Below are 17,847 nucleotides of genomic sequence, written 5' to 3'. Positions count from 1 at the left end.
CTATACCACCCGAGATACTCCCTTGCCATTCCTTCCTATAGAGTACGAGTCCAGAAACAACCATGTCCACTGGGTCTCTCCATATGTCTGTTATGCCCATATATCTATCCTCTCCTCTAAAACTAGCACTCCAGCTCACTCATCTGGTCTCCGAGGCTTATAGCATTAGTATATAAACATATATACAGCATATAAATACCTATACTGCATATTAGTACATGAATAGGTTAAGAGCCTGCACAAATCTATCCAAGGTCATGGAACAATAAATGTGTTATTTTGTCAGCATGGGGAAAAAAACCCTGGGTAACCATCTTTTTCAAGGGTAGATTTTGGTATTGTGGGCTTAATGTAGTGATGGCTCACTTTCCTTTTTTCTTGACCCATTTCATTCTCTGTGTGACTCTGAGTCTCCTTGATCTCTCAGCAGCTTTCAATACCATCGACCATGGTATCCTTCCGGGAAGACTGGCTGAGTTGGGAGTGGGAAGGACTACATTGCAGTGGTTCCGCTCCTGCTTGGCATGTTGGCTCCAGAAGGTGGTGCTTGGGGAACATTGCTTGGCACCCTGGACTCTCTGGTATGGGGTTTCGCAGGGGTCAATTCTGTCCCCCATGCTGTTCAACATCTACATGAAACCGTTGGGTATGGTCATCCAGAGCTTTGGAGTGCGTTGCCATCAGTATGCTGATGACACGCAGCTCTGTTTCTCTTTTTCGTCTTCTTCAGGTGAGGCTTTCAATGTGCTGAACCGGTGCCTGGCTGCGACAATGGACTGGATGAAGGCTAATAAACTGAGGCTCAATCCAGACAAGACTGAGATGCTGCTAGTGGGTGGTTCTTCTGACGGGATGGTGGATGTCCAACCTGTCCTGGATTGCACTCCCCCTGAAGGAGCAGGTTCGTAGCTTGGGGGCTCTCCTAGAACCATCTCTGTCACTTTAGGCTCAGGTAGCCTCAGTGGCACGGAGTGCCTTCTACCAGCTTCGGTTGGTGGCCCAGCTACGCCCCTATCTGGACAGGGATAACCTGGCTTCAGTTGTCCATGCTCTGGTGACCTCCAAGTTAGATTACTGCAATGCGCTGTATGTGGGGCTGCCTTTGAAGACGGTTGGGAAGCTGCAGCTTGTGCAAAATGCAGGGGCCAGATTGGTAACAGCGACCAGACAGTTCAAACATATAAAACCCATTCTGGCCCGCTTGCATTGGCTGCCTGTGTTTCTGAGCTCGATTCAAGGTGCTGGTTTTAACCTATAAAGCCTTACACGGCTTAGGACCACAATACCTGATAGAACGCCTCTCCCGACATGAACCCACCTGTACACTACGTTCAACATCTAAGGCCCTCCTCTGGGTGCCTACTCTGAGGGAAGCTGGGAGTCTGGCAACAAAGGAGAGGGCCTTCTCAGTGGTGGCCCCCAAATTATGGAAAGATCTTTTTGACGAGGTGCGCCTGGCGCCAACAGTGTTATCTTTTTGGTGCCAGGTCAAGACTTTCCTCTTCTCCCAGGCATTTTAGCATGTGTTTTTAAATTGTTTTTAAAAATTTAATTGTGTTTTTAAATTGTTTTTGTGTTTTAAAATTTGTATATTTGTTTTTAATGTCTTTAATTGCTGTAAACCACCCAGAGAGCTTCGGCTATGGAGCAGTATATAAATGTAATAAATAAATAAATAAATTCTCAAATTCAAAACAAGAGGAAGTTTTAGAAGCCAAAATATCCCTCCCCTCTCCCTATACAAACTGGACATAGAGAGGCATAAACATTGCTTTCTTGTCCTAAGGAGGTTATCTGTAGCAGAAACCAAGGAAAAACCTGCACCACTCTAGGACATCACATGCTCCCTAAGGATTAAGGAGGACCGAGTGAGTGATTTTCATTAGAGGCAACAGACTTCAACCTTCAGTGCTGCCTCTCGTCACTGTATTAGTTAATACAAACAGTGGGATAGCACCTTACTGTAAACTGTTTATTATATAAGAGAGAATGCATTTAGAATTACAACAGTGCCTTTTTAATCTTAGCCAGAGGGAGGAGCATCTGATGATCATATGGCATTATTTTCAGGCTAGGAAGTACAGGCTGGACCAGATGTATGCAGGGGGAAAAAAAGTTAGTATTTGCTTCTGGCATGCTACATGCAATTTTTCAGGTTCTGTAGCAGAGGTCTGGCACACATATCTCTGGAAAAAGTATCTCTGGGATACTGTGGATATGGAAACTTTACCTTGAGCTTGCAAGGAAAATATACTGTCTATTTGGATGCCTTTCATCTTATATTTACTCAATAAATTTCCAGATGTAGTTAGGTACTCTTCAAAGGCTCATATGAAACCATTAGTTTGTCATGTGAACAAAGGAATAAAAAGCTTATATTCCTCATTGTCAGCTATTTTGACTGTAGTAGATATGACCAACAGTAACACACCTTGCTAATTTACTGGATAATTTGCTTTGTAAATAGTATCTCTAATTGGATGATGCAAGCCAAAATTCTGGCTAGAGTAAAACGCAAGAAAAATCTGGTGTGTAAGGATAAAAGTATCTGAATTATTGAGATACCTATTTCAGTATTATTTTGGCAGAATACTACTACTACTACTATTACTATTACTACTACTATTACTACTACTACTAATCAGGGCTGTGGAGTCGGAGTAAGAGTCATGGAGTCGGAAGCAATTTTGGGTGGAGTGGAGTCAGAGTCGGTAGAAATGTATAGACACCGACTTCAAAATAAATTTTGATTGACAAATTTTTTAAAATATAAATTCAAAATGTCAAAGAAGCTTCCCCTGAAGTCAGCTGTAGTTGATGAGCATTTCACCATAACTCAAGATGGAAAACATTTTGTGTGTCAGTGTATGACACAGGACCCAGATGAAGACAAATGCTGTGATGCCAAGATCAGCGCATATTCAGACAGCAATAAAAATGCTCCTGTGAGAGCTTCCAATTTAAAAAGACATTTACAGCCCTTTCCAGGGCTGTGGATTTGGAAGCAATTTTGGGTGGAGTCTGAGTCTGAGTCAGACAGTAGAAAAATAGAGGAGTTGGAGTTGAAGGTTTGGCGTACCGACTCCACAGCCCTGCTACTACTACTACTACTACTAATAAAGCAAAGCACAAGAGGTGGACTCTTTTGTATAATTATAATAATTACAAAATATTATGGAGCCCATATTACCTACCACCAAGGGGAAAAAGTAGTAGGAAAAAATCTGTCTGAAAAAAAAAAAAAACAGAGAAGGAAAGATCCAACCATCATCAACTTCAGGCAGGGTTGGCCTGGTGCAAGGGATAACTTCTCCTGTTGGAAAGGAGGCGAAAGCCTTTTAAGTAGAGACCTTATCCCAGTTTGTGTCTGTGTTGGAATTGCTTTTTAACATGTTTTTAAAGTTGTTTTTTAAAAAATATGCTTTTAAAGCTTTGTTTTTTAAAAAAGATGTTTTTAAAGATTTTTGTTTTTAAGGATATAACATATTTTACTGTCTGTTTTTATGATGTTTTAGAGTGTTTTTAGTGCTTTTGTTTGCCACCATGTGCTCCACTGGGAGGAAGGGCTGGCTGGCTGGCTAGATGGATAAATAAATAAATGGCTTTAGTGGACCCAGCCTGCTCCTTCCAGTAGGAGGTCTCATTCCTATCAGGAATGTCATCCATCATCCTCTGATAAAGAATTATTCAAGAGACATAGCATTGTCCAGGTTTGTGTGCTGTCCAGTTATAATGCATCTGCCACATCCACCAATGCAAATCTTTTTTATAGGGTACATATACTGGACAAAGATCTAGAAAAAGTTCCTCAATAGATTCAGGGCAGGACAAAAGAAAGTATTTCACGCACTGCAAAATTAATTTATGGAATTCACATCAACAAGATTAGGCTATGGCAATCTGCATAGATGAAATAAAAGGAGATCAAAATATATGGCCTGCCACTGGCCACTTCTTATGCTGGCTACATGGAGCTTCCAGGATCAGAGGCAGTATGCCACAAAACACTAGCAGTTGGGGAGCAATTGCAGGAAATGACTAGTGCCTTCAATGCCCTGCGTATGGGCTTCCCAGAGGCAACTGTAGGGCTGCTCTCAGAAACAGGATGCTAGACTAGACAAACCTCTGGGTCGGATCCAGAAGGTATCTTCTTATGTTTAGTATTTGTAGCAACAAGAGTTCCCTTTACTCTTTTGGGGAGGGGGAGAAATACCAGGGTCTTGAAGCCCCGCCTCTCCAATCTCAGATGTGACCCAATGAAACAAAGGCACTCTACACATGTCCAGATACATGTATTATTACATGAAGTATCTTAAAGTGATTTCAGGCATTAGACACTGTTTCTGGATGTGAATACTGACCTACATTAAGCCCTGACCACAGTGTTGCCTCTCTATTCCCTTGGAGGTCAGAAAGAGAGAGTGAGAATGAAAGCATTCTATTTACTAGCAAGGTTTTGTTTTTCACATTGACACCTTATTTTAACTAAAAGGAATAGGGGAAAATACAAAACAAATGAAGAGTAAATACAAAGGGTGTGTGTGTGTGTGTAAATTATCCGTGGGTGAATCAAATTTCCAAAAGCAATGACTCAATAAACTGTTTGTTGAGACTGAATTTTTCACTTACAGTTTATTATTATTTACTCATACAGCATGTTTTTGTAAACTATGCATATGAAGTGCAACTGTGTTCAGAAGTAAAATTAATGAAATTTTTGTGAAATATTGGAAAACTTGTAAGTGAAATATCAAAGAAAGTGTTAGAAAGAGGAATTATTCTCTGAAGAAAAGCACACACAATAAAACCCTGGTTAGCTTTTTGGTTATCTTCTCTTGGCACCATATTTATCCTTTGTTAATTAAAATTCAATAATTTTTCCAGATGGATAGGCCTGACATCAAGGGAAAAATGGAGCACCTGAGGACAGCTATCTTATACTCCCTCCTCTCAGTCAGGCTCTAATTTCTGTCAAACTGAAGCTTCATGACAGAAGAATTTTTTTATCTATCTCCCTCTCTAGACATTGATAATGGCAATAAAGGCAAACAGAGACCACCCCTACACTATATATTTAAAGTGCTATGGTACCACTTAACAGTCATGGCTTCCCCCAAAGAACCTTAGGAGCTATAGCTTGTTAAGGGTGCTGGGAGTCATTAGGAGACCTCTATTCCCCTCACAGAGCTACCATTTTCAGAGTTCCCTGGGAAGGGGGATTGGTTCTTAAACCACTCTGGGGACTGTAGCTCTGTGAGGGGAACAGGAGTTTCCTGTGCATGTGCTGATGTGGCAATATGGGAGGTGGGGTGGCCGGGCCTATTTAATCCCGTGCCAGCTGCATGGAGGGGTCTGGGAGAGTGGAGCTCCTGCCAAGTTGAGGGCGTGATTTGCAGCCTGGGGTAAGGGATTGATGCTGCTGCCGCCATCTTGAGGGTGTCAGTTCCTTACCTCAGGCTGTAAATCATGTCCCATGACCCGGTGTTGGTATGGCTCGTGGAATTCCACCCTCCCAGCTCCAACTTATAGATTTAGGCAGGGTCCTTCTGAGCTGCAGAGGCCCTTGGGCCCATGCCTAACCTGGTTGCCCACTGGCGCTGGGCCTGGATAGGGCAGGATGCAAAAGTCAGCAAGTCTACCTTCTCCTCAGCACTTGACTATTTTGTGATGCCCCCTTTTAATTTTTCACAACTTGCATTCCTGAAAAGCATGACTACCCCATTTACTTTAAAAAAAAAACACCTGTTGGTTTGTGTTATTTTATAGTGTTTTATTATTATTACCCACCTTGAACTTTTAAAGTAAAGCATATATTAAATAAATAAGAAAACCAACCTTAACTCTTTAACATGGCTATTATTCTTCCCTTTGACTTGTAGCAAAGCTATGCCCCTCCACCTCTCAACTGCATGGGATATTTCACTACTTGCACTGTTTGCAGGTTCACTGTGTTTCAGTTATTATGACAGACCTTTAGATTCTGTTAATTAAGCAAATATACAAGTTTTTATTCCCTTTTTTTAAAGAATCAAGCCTACATATTAAATCCCTGAAGATAAAACAAGTTCCTCTACAACATGGCTACCTAGTCTGAGGAAAACAATTTAGGCAAACAATGTAGAAGTCATATACTTTTGCACTGCAATATCAGCCTATTCAATTTTCCATACTATTACAAAGAGGAAGGTGCAGATGAACTGAGAAGAGTTACATCATCATAAATATTCAGCCACATGTCTACAATGATGTTAGTCCAGCTACGTTCTGACTTGATTGTCAGCTTTTTATTTCTGTTGTTGTTGCCACCATAAACCTAGTAAAGCTTCTTAATGACATGGAGGTTTAAAGAAGCTATTGAAAGTGTGAACTTGTTCCAACAGAATAATATTTTTTTTCAGAGGCTGGCTTTCATCACCTGTGTAGCTGTTGATATAAACGCAGACAGTATTCAAATATAAAGGTTCTTAGTGTAGAGTTAACAACAGCACTCCTAATAGTCTGCTTATTCATGTCATTTTCCTTATGAACTTCTGTGTGCCTTTAAAATGACATAGTACATTAGTGCGCATCCACAGTTTTTCAGATGTTTATGAACAAGCAAAGAAGACCTGGGAAATTTCAGTGACATTTTGCCCTACATACTAAAACCAGAACATCAGGTGATTGTCAGGCTGAAGGTGTCCTTGAATGAAAAGATTCATCTCTTCTTTTTTCTCTTGTGGGATTTAATCCTAGATGCATTCTTAACTGGAGACCTTTTAATGTTATTGTATACAGGTTCACAGCATCACAAGGGAAATTAGTTGTCCTAGCCTGTTTCAGTTGTTGGTTAGGGGCTGAGTCACTAGTTTTGCTCAGATAGCAGTTAGAGCTTGCTGTATCAAAACAAAAAAGTAGCAATAAAAAGAGACCACTGACACCTTATTCCACACTCAGTTCAGTTCAAATTGCACAGAATCAAGTTTGCGGATAAATTCTAGTTTGCTGCAATTTCACACTAGTGGCTTCATATTCTCTTTAAAAACTTTTCCATTTCGGACATAATGGACAACTCTGGTTTGAAACATATGAAGATCTGTGTGCCAGGGTAGGAAGAGAGAGAGAGGAAGCGAAGGAGGAGTGTGTGGCCCCAACATTTGTTCCTGGCTTTAAAAACCATGGATTCTCAAGTCAGCAATGTATGAAATGACCACTTTTAAGGTGAAAAACATTAAAAATGGCTTCATTTTATTTAATATTGCTTGAAAAGAATGGTCACCTGAAAATAGAATTTGTTTGCCAGCAAGTAATAAGACAGTATAATTGGAAGGAACTGCAGAAATTCAAGAGGGGAAAAAGCTTTCAGGGATTTCACCAGGTTACAAATTCAGTCCATTCATAGTTGATCTATGAAAAAGGTAACCACTTACATTCATGTTCCTATCCCAGATCTGGATGGACCCATCTTGACAACCAGCTGCAATGAGTTTGCCATCTCTGCTGTATGTGCAGCTTGTGGGAATTACCCGTTTACCTTGAGCTGTCCGGGGTTTAAACACACCTTTGTGTTTTTTGTCATTGGTAACATCCCATGTTCTCACAGTCCTAGCAAGAGATCAAGAGAAATAATGGTATGACAAATAGTTTAAATAAATCCTAATTATGTGCAAATACCTCGTTTTCATTATGATGCAAATAAACCACAAAACCATATCATTTTATGTAATTATTTTAAATGTACTTAATGCTAAAAGCCTTGAACTTTTAAACAGTCAATCAATCAATCAATCAATCAGTCAATAAAACAATGCATCCCCCAGCATGTAATGTTAACTGAAGAGGATAAAATGGTAACAAGATAAATAGGTAATAACAAGTTACTAATGCCAATTTTAGCTGCAAAAACACGTTTGTCCCACATTTTTATACAAAACACAGGCAATATTTCAAAAAGAAAACCAATAAGCACAATCAAACACCAACCACCTTGTTTACAAAAACCACAAACAGGCCCTTTTTGCACAACATATCCATGTTAACTGCACACATGAAAAGGAAGTGGATGGAATTGACCTTGCTCTCCCTGTTCTCAGCCTCCTTAGATTCAGTGGAAGATGTGAACAGTGCTTACACAAAGGCAAATGTACAAACATATGCTCCTGTGCATGATCTTTTGTATATATTCACATCTTCAACTGAATATGTGGCGGTTGAGAGCAGGGGCAGCGGGTGCAATCCTGCTTGCCCCTCCATGTGTTCAGTGAGTGTGAAAATGGTTACAGTATCTCCCTTTCCCCACTTCTCCTTTGCTTACGCTATCTTGAACAATTACTTATTTTGATGCTATAGGGATCAATCTATGTCTATGAGATTAAGTGCAAAGTTAACCAATTAATTCTCATTAGGCTGTAATGGTCCGCTGCAGATGTAGACAATTATTATAAATGAATAGTGCTGATCTAGCAGGTCTCGTTAGATTAGATGTTTTCCAGTGCAACAGCATCTACCAAGTACAAAAATAAAAGGCAGGGCAGTCAGGGCCGGCCTTCCCATTAGGCCAAAGTGATTCCCTTGTCTCAGGCAGCAGATCAGGAGATGCCGTGGATTAGTGGCTCCAGCATCTGGCTAGCTACCACCTCTGGTTGGCCGTCACTGCCTATGATGCCAGGGATTCTATTGCTACTTCAAAGCTGCAACAAAATGGCAGTGGAACTCCTAAAGAGCTCTCTGGGTTACCGCTGGTGCCTCAATCAGGAACGGTCAGTTCAGTGTAGGTGTTCTAAAGGGTTGCCTTGAGGAAGGACCTGATGTTCCACAGTGAAAGATGGACAATATGGTCTCAGTAGATCTTAGATATACTCGTATACTCTGTAATGGCCTGTGATGCACTGGTTGTTGAAGAAGGGTTCATTAGTAAAACTGCTTGTGGGAGCTTCTAGACTGGCTGTTCAGTAAGTATTCATGTCAATACATTCAAACAAAACTTGTGCAGAGGTTGTACAACTTGCTTGATATGTTCATGTGGACATTAGTTGACAGCCAGTGGTTATTATCCCACACTTTCCAGCACAGGCTTCCATTGCTTTTCTTATCAGACTTTTTGTGGTTAGAAAAGTGACAGGATAGTTGCATTAGAAAGTGCAGGATAACAACCAAATTTCCTACAAACAAATAGTCCATCTGGAAGCACCCTATAACTGTTTTAAGAATTTGTAATAGAATGCTTGCCCTCATCATGAAGCGGATGTACTTATTATAGAAAAGCTGCAACTGAAAACACATCCATCATCATTTTATATTTGAATAGGCTGTTGAAAAGAAGGGAATCTGGAGAATACTAACACAATTTTCCCCCATAAAAGGTATACGCAAAATCTCCCCAAAAGGGAAAAATATGTTCAGTGATTTACTCAGAGATGAGTACCAGAAAACAGAGACTGTCCAAGGACATAGTAATGTATTAGTTTTGCAGTGAGGTGGTAGGCAAAGATAGTTACCTTGTTGATTAACATATTTGTTAAGAAATAGCTCTATCCAAAGACTGTGTAGCAATATATATTGTTGTTAATTTGTTTTTGTGAGCTGCCTTGTAAGGAAAGGTAGTGTATGAACCCATTAAATAAATAAACTAACATAGCAAGAGGTTGCTGAACAAAAACATGGCAGATTTTGAAGCATGTCCACCTACTCTACCAATCGTAGCATCTTGCATGTGATCCTTAAGAGGTGCTTTTGATCACATCTGCAACACAGGCTTCAGTTTAAATAGCTTGTTCCTCATTTGTCCTTCTCCCAAACCTAGCCATTTCAATTGAAAACTCACTAAAAGGAATCTGTGCCGGCCTAATGGCCAGGCAAGTTGCCATTTTGGCAGTATGGATGGCTAATTGGTTGCTTTTCATTTCAACATGCCAAGGAAGTCAGGAAAATGTTCCGGGGGGAGGGCAAGGAGGGAGATGTGGAAGAAGATCGTTTCCAGCTGGAAACAGATAGAACCGAGCTGAAGAGTACTGGAGCAACGCTAGGCTCATATATTTGACAATGATTTCATAAGACTTTAAAAGAAATAATAAAGAATATATATCAGTCTTCCTCAACCTGGTGCCCTACAGATGTTTTGACTGCAACTCCCATCAGCACCAGCTAGCATGGCCAATAGTCAAGAATTAGAGGAGTTATAGCCCAAAACATCTGGAGGGCCTCAGGTTAGGAAGGAATCTCTATCACACACAGAGAGAACTGTTGACATTCTATCCTTTAATATTCATTATTTTATGCTTTTATTGTTGTAACCTACTCTGGGCTCTTAGGCAAATGGCAGGATACAAGTTTTATATATAAATGTATACATACACACATCCTGGATTTTGACCATTTCTTAGATACACATACAAGTTAAGAGTGAGGGAACAGTAACGAAGGAGGACATAAATACAGGTGGACTGGCTAAACGTTCCTATACGCAAAAGACATCTATGCTTTCAAAATGATGAATCCCTTCCAGATTATAACTCAAACGTTTCTGGCATCCAACACATAAAAACATTTCAATATTTGGCAGGCTGAGAATATAATTAATTATGAAAAAAAAATATCAATGAGAGCTTTGGACAAAGTTCATTTGTTTAGACTACACAAACAAGACTTGGGATCCAAGAATACACAGTTTATCGGGTCTCTTGCCAAGGCAAATGCTACTGTATCGAGGCAGCCATCTTCCAAGAAGATAAGGCTGTCTGAGCAAAGACCAAGAGTAGCATTTCTAGTGGGTTTCACAAAACCAAACTGGGCATATATAATAAATAGACCACAAACTAGCAAATTCGTACAAGTTATGAGATACAAAACCTGTATATAATTGGATGCCAAGAGTTGTTTGGGCTGCCCAAATGGAAAAGTCTCTTACAACCCATAACGGCATTTCCATCCTCCATAATCTGCACAATTTATATGGATTTCATATGTGGGCATCCTGCAAAATGTACCCGCTAGTGATTGAACTTCAAGACAATGACAAAAATCTTTTGTTTTAACACACTAACAGTCCCAGGGAGTGCCTATTGCTCCCCGAAGCTATGGGAATGGCACTTTTTGGCCTTAGGAAGAAGGTACTTTCTTTCTGGCTGGGGAAGCAGTACAAAAAGAAAGCGACAAGGTCATGGTAAGCAGAATAGCAGGCACAGGGCAAATGAGAGGGGTTGGCTTTAGGAGGAAGTAGAACAGCTCAAGGCTTACTTCAGCTCAGACTGGGAAACTGCAGCAGTTCATGATGAATGTATTGCTAGAAGAGGAGCATATCACTAGCTTCCCATGGCCACCCAATTTCCTGGCTCATGAACTTTCTGACCTGCTTGCTCTACTGGTTAAGTTGGAAGGGTCTGCGGTTCCCTTCTCTGATCAGCTGTCTTGGAGATGCAGTGAGCATGGGATCAATACTTATGGTCCAGGGCTCCAGGTACATTTCCCATAGTGTCCAACAGTTATAGGGATGGGACTGAGAAAGGTAATAAAAACCACGGTCTGAGTGCAGCAAGACCCCCCCCCCGTCTCTACTTTCTCATACATTTCCCTGCCCATGCACGTCTCTTAGTATGCACAACTAATGCTTCTTTCCTTGGACTTTGAAGTGTTCCCCAGGGCATGGTCTGATGGCACATGATTGAACCACCTTCCTGAAGCTGAACCAGTCTGGTCTTGTTCTGGCAACCCCAGAAACACCACCTTCAGTTCCATGATGGAAGAAAAGAGGGATATAAATGTATTAAAGAAATACTAAATAAACAAACAGAACAGGGTGGAACTAGAAATAAATAAAATATTATAAATTTATTATTTAATGGGTGTAGGCCAAACCACTGATCTGTTATTTTGCAAAGGAATTATTGGCCACTTTCCGTTGTTGTTGTTGTTGTTAAGATTTACTTAATAAAGTTCATACACCACTCAGAACAAAATAAGGTGGGAGCAGCAGCAGCAGCAGCAGGAGGAATACTTGCATCGCTACAGAAAAATCTGCCAAATTTAAACACACATTATTGAAAACACTAATCTAAACACAGGGATTTAAATTTAATTTTGTGCCTATGTCATGGGCTAAAAGCAAAAACTAACCTTGAAAAGCCTGAAGAGCTACAAAATTACTCTTCAGCTGGAAGGGCTTGACACGCAATCCACAACATACACATTTTACGTGTAACTGGCTTTTAAAAAGTGGTAGATTCCACATCTGCAAAACAGATTTTGTGAAATGCTTCTTGGTGCCAAAGAGTGATTCAAAGCAATTTAAAAGGGATTGAAATGCTCTCTTGGAAGGTAATAGGGACATATTCATGATCAGAGCATGTAAATAATTTCTGTAAACAGCTGACTCTGTTACTGAGTTCAGTTTTTAAGTTCTTCGAATTTGTGTGTCCTTTTGATTTTGCAGAGATCCATTACCAATGTAGCATACACTGTATGCTGCAATGTACAGAAGAGACACAATAAAAAGAAATATGTACAGTATGCCCCATATTAAGACAGATTAAACGGATTTATAGGGCTGTATTTTCTCATTGCCAAAATGTGATTCTCCCTCTTCCAGCATAAATTTAATCAAGCCCACATAGAACAAAAAACAATGAGATGGCAAACTGTAAACCAGCTGAAAGACCTGTGCTGTTGGGAAACAGACAGGAGATTATGCTGGAGATGTAAAACACCAGGTACCAGAAGACTGCTGGGAGCTGGGTGAGATAATTTGGTGCAAGGCAGTAAGAACAGGAGTGTATCACAGCAAGGAGAAAAGTGCTAGAATGCAAATGGGTGAATATTAAATGGTTTGATGCAAGTAGCAAAGCAAACAATGCTGGGCGTATTATTCCTTCAAGGAGCTCAAGGTGGTGTACATGGGTCTCCCAGACTCATTTTATCTTCACAACAACCTTGTGAGGTAGATCAGCCTGAGAGACAAGCAAATAGCCCGAGGTCATCCAGTGGGCTTCAGGATGGAGTGGGGATTTGAACCCTGGGGTTGTAGTCAACTAAGTCTTACTCAGAGTAGGCCCACTGAAAGTAATGAACCTAAGTTAGTCATGTCTATCAATTTCAATGGGTCTACTCTGAGTAGGACTAGCACTGAATATCATCCCTGCTGCCTCAGGTTCTAGTTGAACACTAACCACTATACTATGTCTGGTGTATTAGAAATCCTTCCAAACACTCATGCTCTCTTCTCTTTGGAAAGCTACTGTATTTTAGCATTCAAGTTTCAGGGATCTGAAGTTTCAGTCTAATTCATCCTTTTATAATGCCCCACAAATGAAAAGCAGCACAGAAATGTGAAAACTGCAGAGAGGGAAATTCTGAAGATAAAGTAATATGACCCCCCAACTGCCCCAAAGTAGCGAAAAGCTTTTATTAAATCATTTATTATTTATTTCTTTTTAAACAATTTTTTTTTTTACCCACTTGGAGAAGGAGGATGCTATTCTACATTCAGCACTCAGGACAGAAGGAAAAAATACCCTAAAACTACAAGGAACGCCAGAGGAGCTTTCCATACTTGATGGCAACAGATTCTCTGAGTAAACTATGTACTCAAAAACTATGCATCTGAATGGAATTAAGCTAATTTAAACCAGGCTCTACAAGAAAAACCAACTCCTAACCATATGCAAAACAGGTTAACAACAACAACAAAAACCAATAGGATGATCAGCCTTTCAAGGAGAGAACCTCAACTATTATTAGAGTAAATATTGTTAATTTATCAAGTAGCCCCTCAAAATCAGAACCACTACCTAAGAATAAGCTGACAGTACAACTCCTAGCCCACATTAAGTCTTTGAATAAGGCAGCCAAATCAGACAGACAATCTTTGAACCTTATCTGACAGTTTTTCACTAGGCTCCCAAATTAATTCAGCATCTTCTGCATGCAGCCATATTGAACACACAAGGTAAAGGTGAAGGAGATGTGTGCTAGGCAGTTAAGTGTTGCTAGAGGCCCTTTTAAAATGATTACCCTTAGTGGTCTGGCAACCACTGCAGTGGAACTCCTTTCAGCAGTGTTTAACAACATCTGAATCCATAAGTCCATGCTGATGCTTCTTTCCATGGTAGAGGAGCCTTTTCAAAACACGGACCAAAGCAGATATAGGAAGAAGCCTTGGCATCGACTCCTCTAATACAACTGCGGACTTCCTAAGTCCACTGAGCACCGTAATGAACCATCATTCTGCAGTGGCTCCAATGTCAACAAAACATACATCAAAACATGGCCTGGGTTTATGCATGCTCTTTGTAACAGGACTTTGTCCGTATACAGGGTAAACTGGCCATGAACTACAATCAAGTAAGGCAGCACGTGATATGGCTTCAAAATGGAGAACTTGTAAGTCAGCCACAAACATCCAACATCAGATCAGTTAATAGCTCTAACAAACATTCAAGTGCTTAGTTTCATAGGCTCTCGATAGGGGCATTCTTAGGAGATAAGGATGACAAAATGTATTTGTCAATTTGTCACATTTATCTGAAGGAAAACACACAGAGCAGACCCACCTTATGAAGTTTTAAAAGGACAGTTATTTATTAGAAGACTTTACAGAACGGGATCCACTTGTTTATTTTATATATCTAATTAGTTTTACTACACCAGAGAGCCATAAAGTCTAATGGAGTGGTGACAAACACAGAGGAATAGTCAATAGAACTTGCAAGGAATGCCTTAAACAAAGTTACTAATTAACTCAAATTCACAAATGTTTTACATCTTATGAGAACAGTGCCATACAGAACTATGGCTCCCAAAGTGTGTCTTTAAAGAGGGAAGAACTGGAGATACACATTTTTTCTTGACCACCCCAGCACAATCTTTCATCAGTTCTTGCTTGAGTTGGAAGGATGACTTCCCCCCTTTTCTTAACCAGTACAATAGTGGTAGCTGTAAAGTTGCCCTGAGTTAGTAAAATGTTTCCTATGAGTGAATGTGGCCCTCAAGGTGGAATAGATTCCCCACTGTGGGTTTAATGTGACATGCAAATAGGCAGAAGTGGACATCTAGGATTCTATAAGCTGTAACTTACTGTGAATTCCTATCTGACACTGATCCTTTGAAACTGGAGGTGAGAATCAACCACACATGCATAAAGACTACTCCAATGTTAACATGAGAAGCAGATGAGTCTCCATGTATAATTAAATGATACTTCTGATTATTCTTGGCACAGTTGAAGGCTACAAAACGATAAAAATGCTACACCCAATTCCTGAAATTTTTACTGTTGCCATATGATATCTCCCATTCACTAGTGTTTTATTTGACTAAGTGTATCCTACATTCAGAGTAATATATACAGGCATACCCCGCTTAAAGTCACTTCACTTAAAGCCACCTCGCTATAAAGTACATGCTCCATACTCCACCATACCCCACTTCAACGTACGCGCTTCACAATAACGGACACTTAATGGCATGATGCCACTGCCATCTAGTGGCAATTGCAGTGCAGTACATGCATAGATAATTGCTTCACTTTAAGTACATTTTCACTTTACATACACGCTCCGGTCCCATTGCGTATGTTAAAGCGGGGTATGCCTGTATTCTACCTTTGTCCTTTTATGACCAGCACAATTTACATATCAGTGAAGACAATGCCTCTCTCGGCATCAAGGTTACTGAAAAATAATGGCAGAAATAACCATAAAGATGATTTGCATGTAAGTCTTTCAAATACTTGCTGACAGGCCACATGCTGCCATTCTTTTAAATTTTACAATGATTTTAATATTTTAGCCTTCAAAGATTTTCTGTTGAATCTGACCTTTTGTATCCTTTTTATAGCTAAACAAGATCAGCCTCAAAAGACCTTCTCTCCATCCCACCAGTTAAAACAGCTAGACTGGTGAGGACTAGGGAGAGAGCTTTCTCAATTGTGGCCCCCACCTTGTGGAATTCCCTCCCAAATGATCTCCGCCATGCCCCCTCTTTGATGAGCTTCCGCCGGGCCTTGAAGACCTGGCTCTTCAGGCAGGCTTTTGGGGTGGGTTAGGTTTTACTTACTGTTGATTTTAATGTTCTAATGTAATTATATGTTTTTATTATATACGTCGCCCAGAGTGGCTGGACAACCAGCCAGATGGGTGACTAATAAATCTAATAAATGAATGAATGAATAAATAAATAAATAAATCTTTTGGCTTGATATAGCTCTCTTCCATTCCAATTTTATTCACTTAGTCATCTAATCTGATCAACCAAATCCTTTGATATCCTGTTTCACATTATTTGCTATATGAGGTAAATGATTAAATTGCACTGTCCGCTTTGGAAATCTTTGTCAGTAACATGCCATAAGGAGGAAAAAGCATGTCTTATCGGCCTTCTCCATCTATAATTCAGTACTCCTGAAGTCCATTGTGTTTCCAAACCTTTGTAGGATTAAACACAAAAGAACACTGCAGCAACTACCTATTAAGCATTTCAACATAATTTGATCTAATTGGCTGTACTGCATCACCCCAGATGTATCATTCTACTGCTTTAACGGGTAACTAAATAAATTTGCCTGCAGCCCAGACATATTTCTGTTTATTAAGTGCTTTCCAGAAAGATACCTTACCTGATGAAAACCAAAAACACTGTTGGATGGCTGATCTCCTCAATGGATTAAAAACAACCACCTTTATTTCAAATATAGTACCAAGTTGCATTGCAGCAAAAGCCCACGAAATAAATAATAAGAACACAAAATTCACACACACATACACACACACAAATTAGTCAGAAATCTCTATAATTTTGTCAGCAACACCTTGTTATTTCACAGGGTATTCCAATCTGAGACTTCCCAAACTGACCTTTCAACTAGAGAGACCAGCAGTTCTAACACATTACTGATTCTACTGGAGAGCATATCTGGCTAGAACTTTGCAAGGAGTTCTGTTGTGCAAAATGTTTAATAAAGGCTTGCCACATGGAGTAGAAATTGTCTTTTTTTAAAATCTGCCCTTACATTGATACATGCTCTAGGTTAATTTCTTCAGGATTGCTAAAAAACAGACTTTATCATACCAAACCTCTGTGAAGGATCTTTCCAGTAATGTATAATCACCACCTGCGAGCCATTAGGAGGACGTTTGTTGTTGTTATGTGTGTTCAAGTCAATTACGACTTATGGAGACCCTGTGAATCAGCAGCCTTCAATAGCATCTGCTATAAACCACCCTGTTCAGATCTTGTCAGTTCAGGTCTGTGGCTTCCTTTATGGAATCAATCCATCTCGTTTGGTCTTCCACTTTTTCTACTCCCTTCTGTTTTTCCCAGCATTATGGTCTTTTCTAGTGAATCATGTCTTCTCATGATGTGTCCAAAGTATGATAACCTCAGTGTCATCATTTTAGCTTCTAGTGATAGTTCTGGTTTAATTTGTACTAACACCCAATTATTGGTCTTTTTTGCAGTCCATGATATGCGCAAAGCTCTCCCCCACACCACATTTCAAATGAGTTATTTTTCTCTTATCCACTTGTTTCACTGTCCAACATTCACATCTATACATAGAGATCAGGAATACCATGGTCTGAATGATCCTGACTTCAGTGTTCAGTGATACATCATTGCATTTGAGGACATTTTCTAGTTCTCTCACAGCTGCCTTCCCCCATCCTAGCCTTCTTCTAATTTCTTGACTATTGTCTCCATTTTGGTTAATGACTGTGCCAAGGTATTGACAAGTTCAACGTCCTCATTGTCAAATTTAAAGTTACATAAATCTTCTGTTGTCATTACATTAGTCTTCTTGACATTCAGCTGTAATCCTGCTTTTGTGCTTTCCTCTTTAAGTTTCAACAGCATTTCTTTCAAATCATTACTGGTTTCTGC

General features: G+C 40.0%; 1 protein-coding gene across 2 annotated transcripts in view; it reads right to left on the bottom strand.

Moving 5' to 3' along the window:
* WDR70 (WD repeat domain 70) overlaps positions 1 to 17,847 on the bottom strand; it is a 157,150-nt gene that overhangs the window by 73,771 nt on the left and 65,532 nt on the right. For both annotated transcript variants that reach the window (XM_061616604.1, XM_061616613.1), the window contains one exon: positions 7,410 to 7,584. In XM_061616604.1, coding sequence (XP_061472588.1) covers positions 7,410 to 7,584 — 175 coding nt within the window. The remainder of the gene's footprint in view (positions 1 to 7,409; positions 7,585 to 17,847) is intronic.

Source organism: Rhineura floridana, chromosome 1 (assembly GCF_030035675.1).
Source record: "Rhineura floridana isolate rRhiFlo1 chromosome 1, rRhiFlo1.hap2, whole genome shotgun sequence".
In the NCBI taxonomy this organism is placed as follows: Eukaryota; Metazoa; Chordata; class Lepidosauria; order Squamata; family Rhineuridae; genus Rhineura; species Rhineura floridana.
Note: the sequence above shows the minus strand (reverse complement) of the source record. Positions and strands in the feature narration are given on the sequence as shown.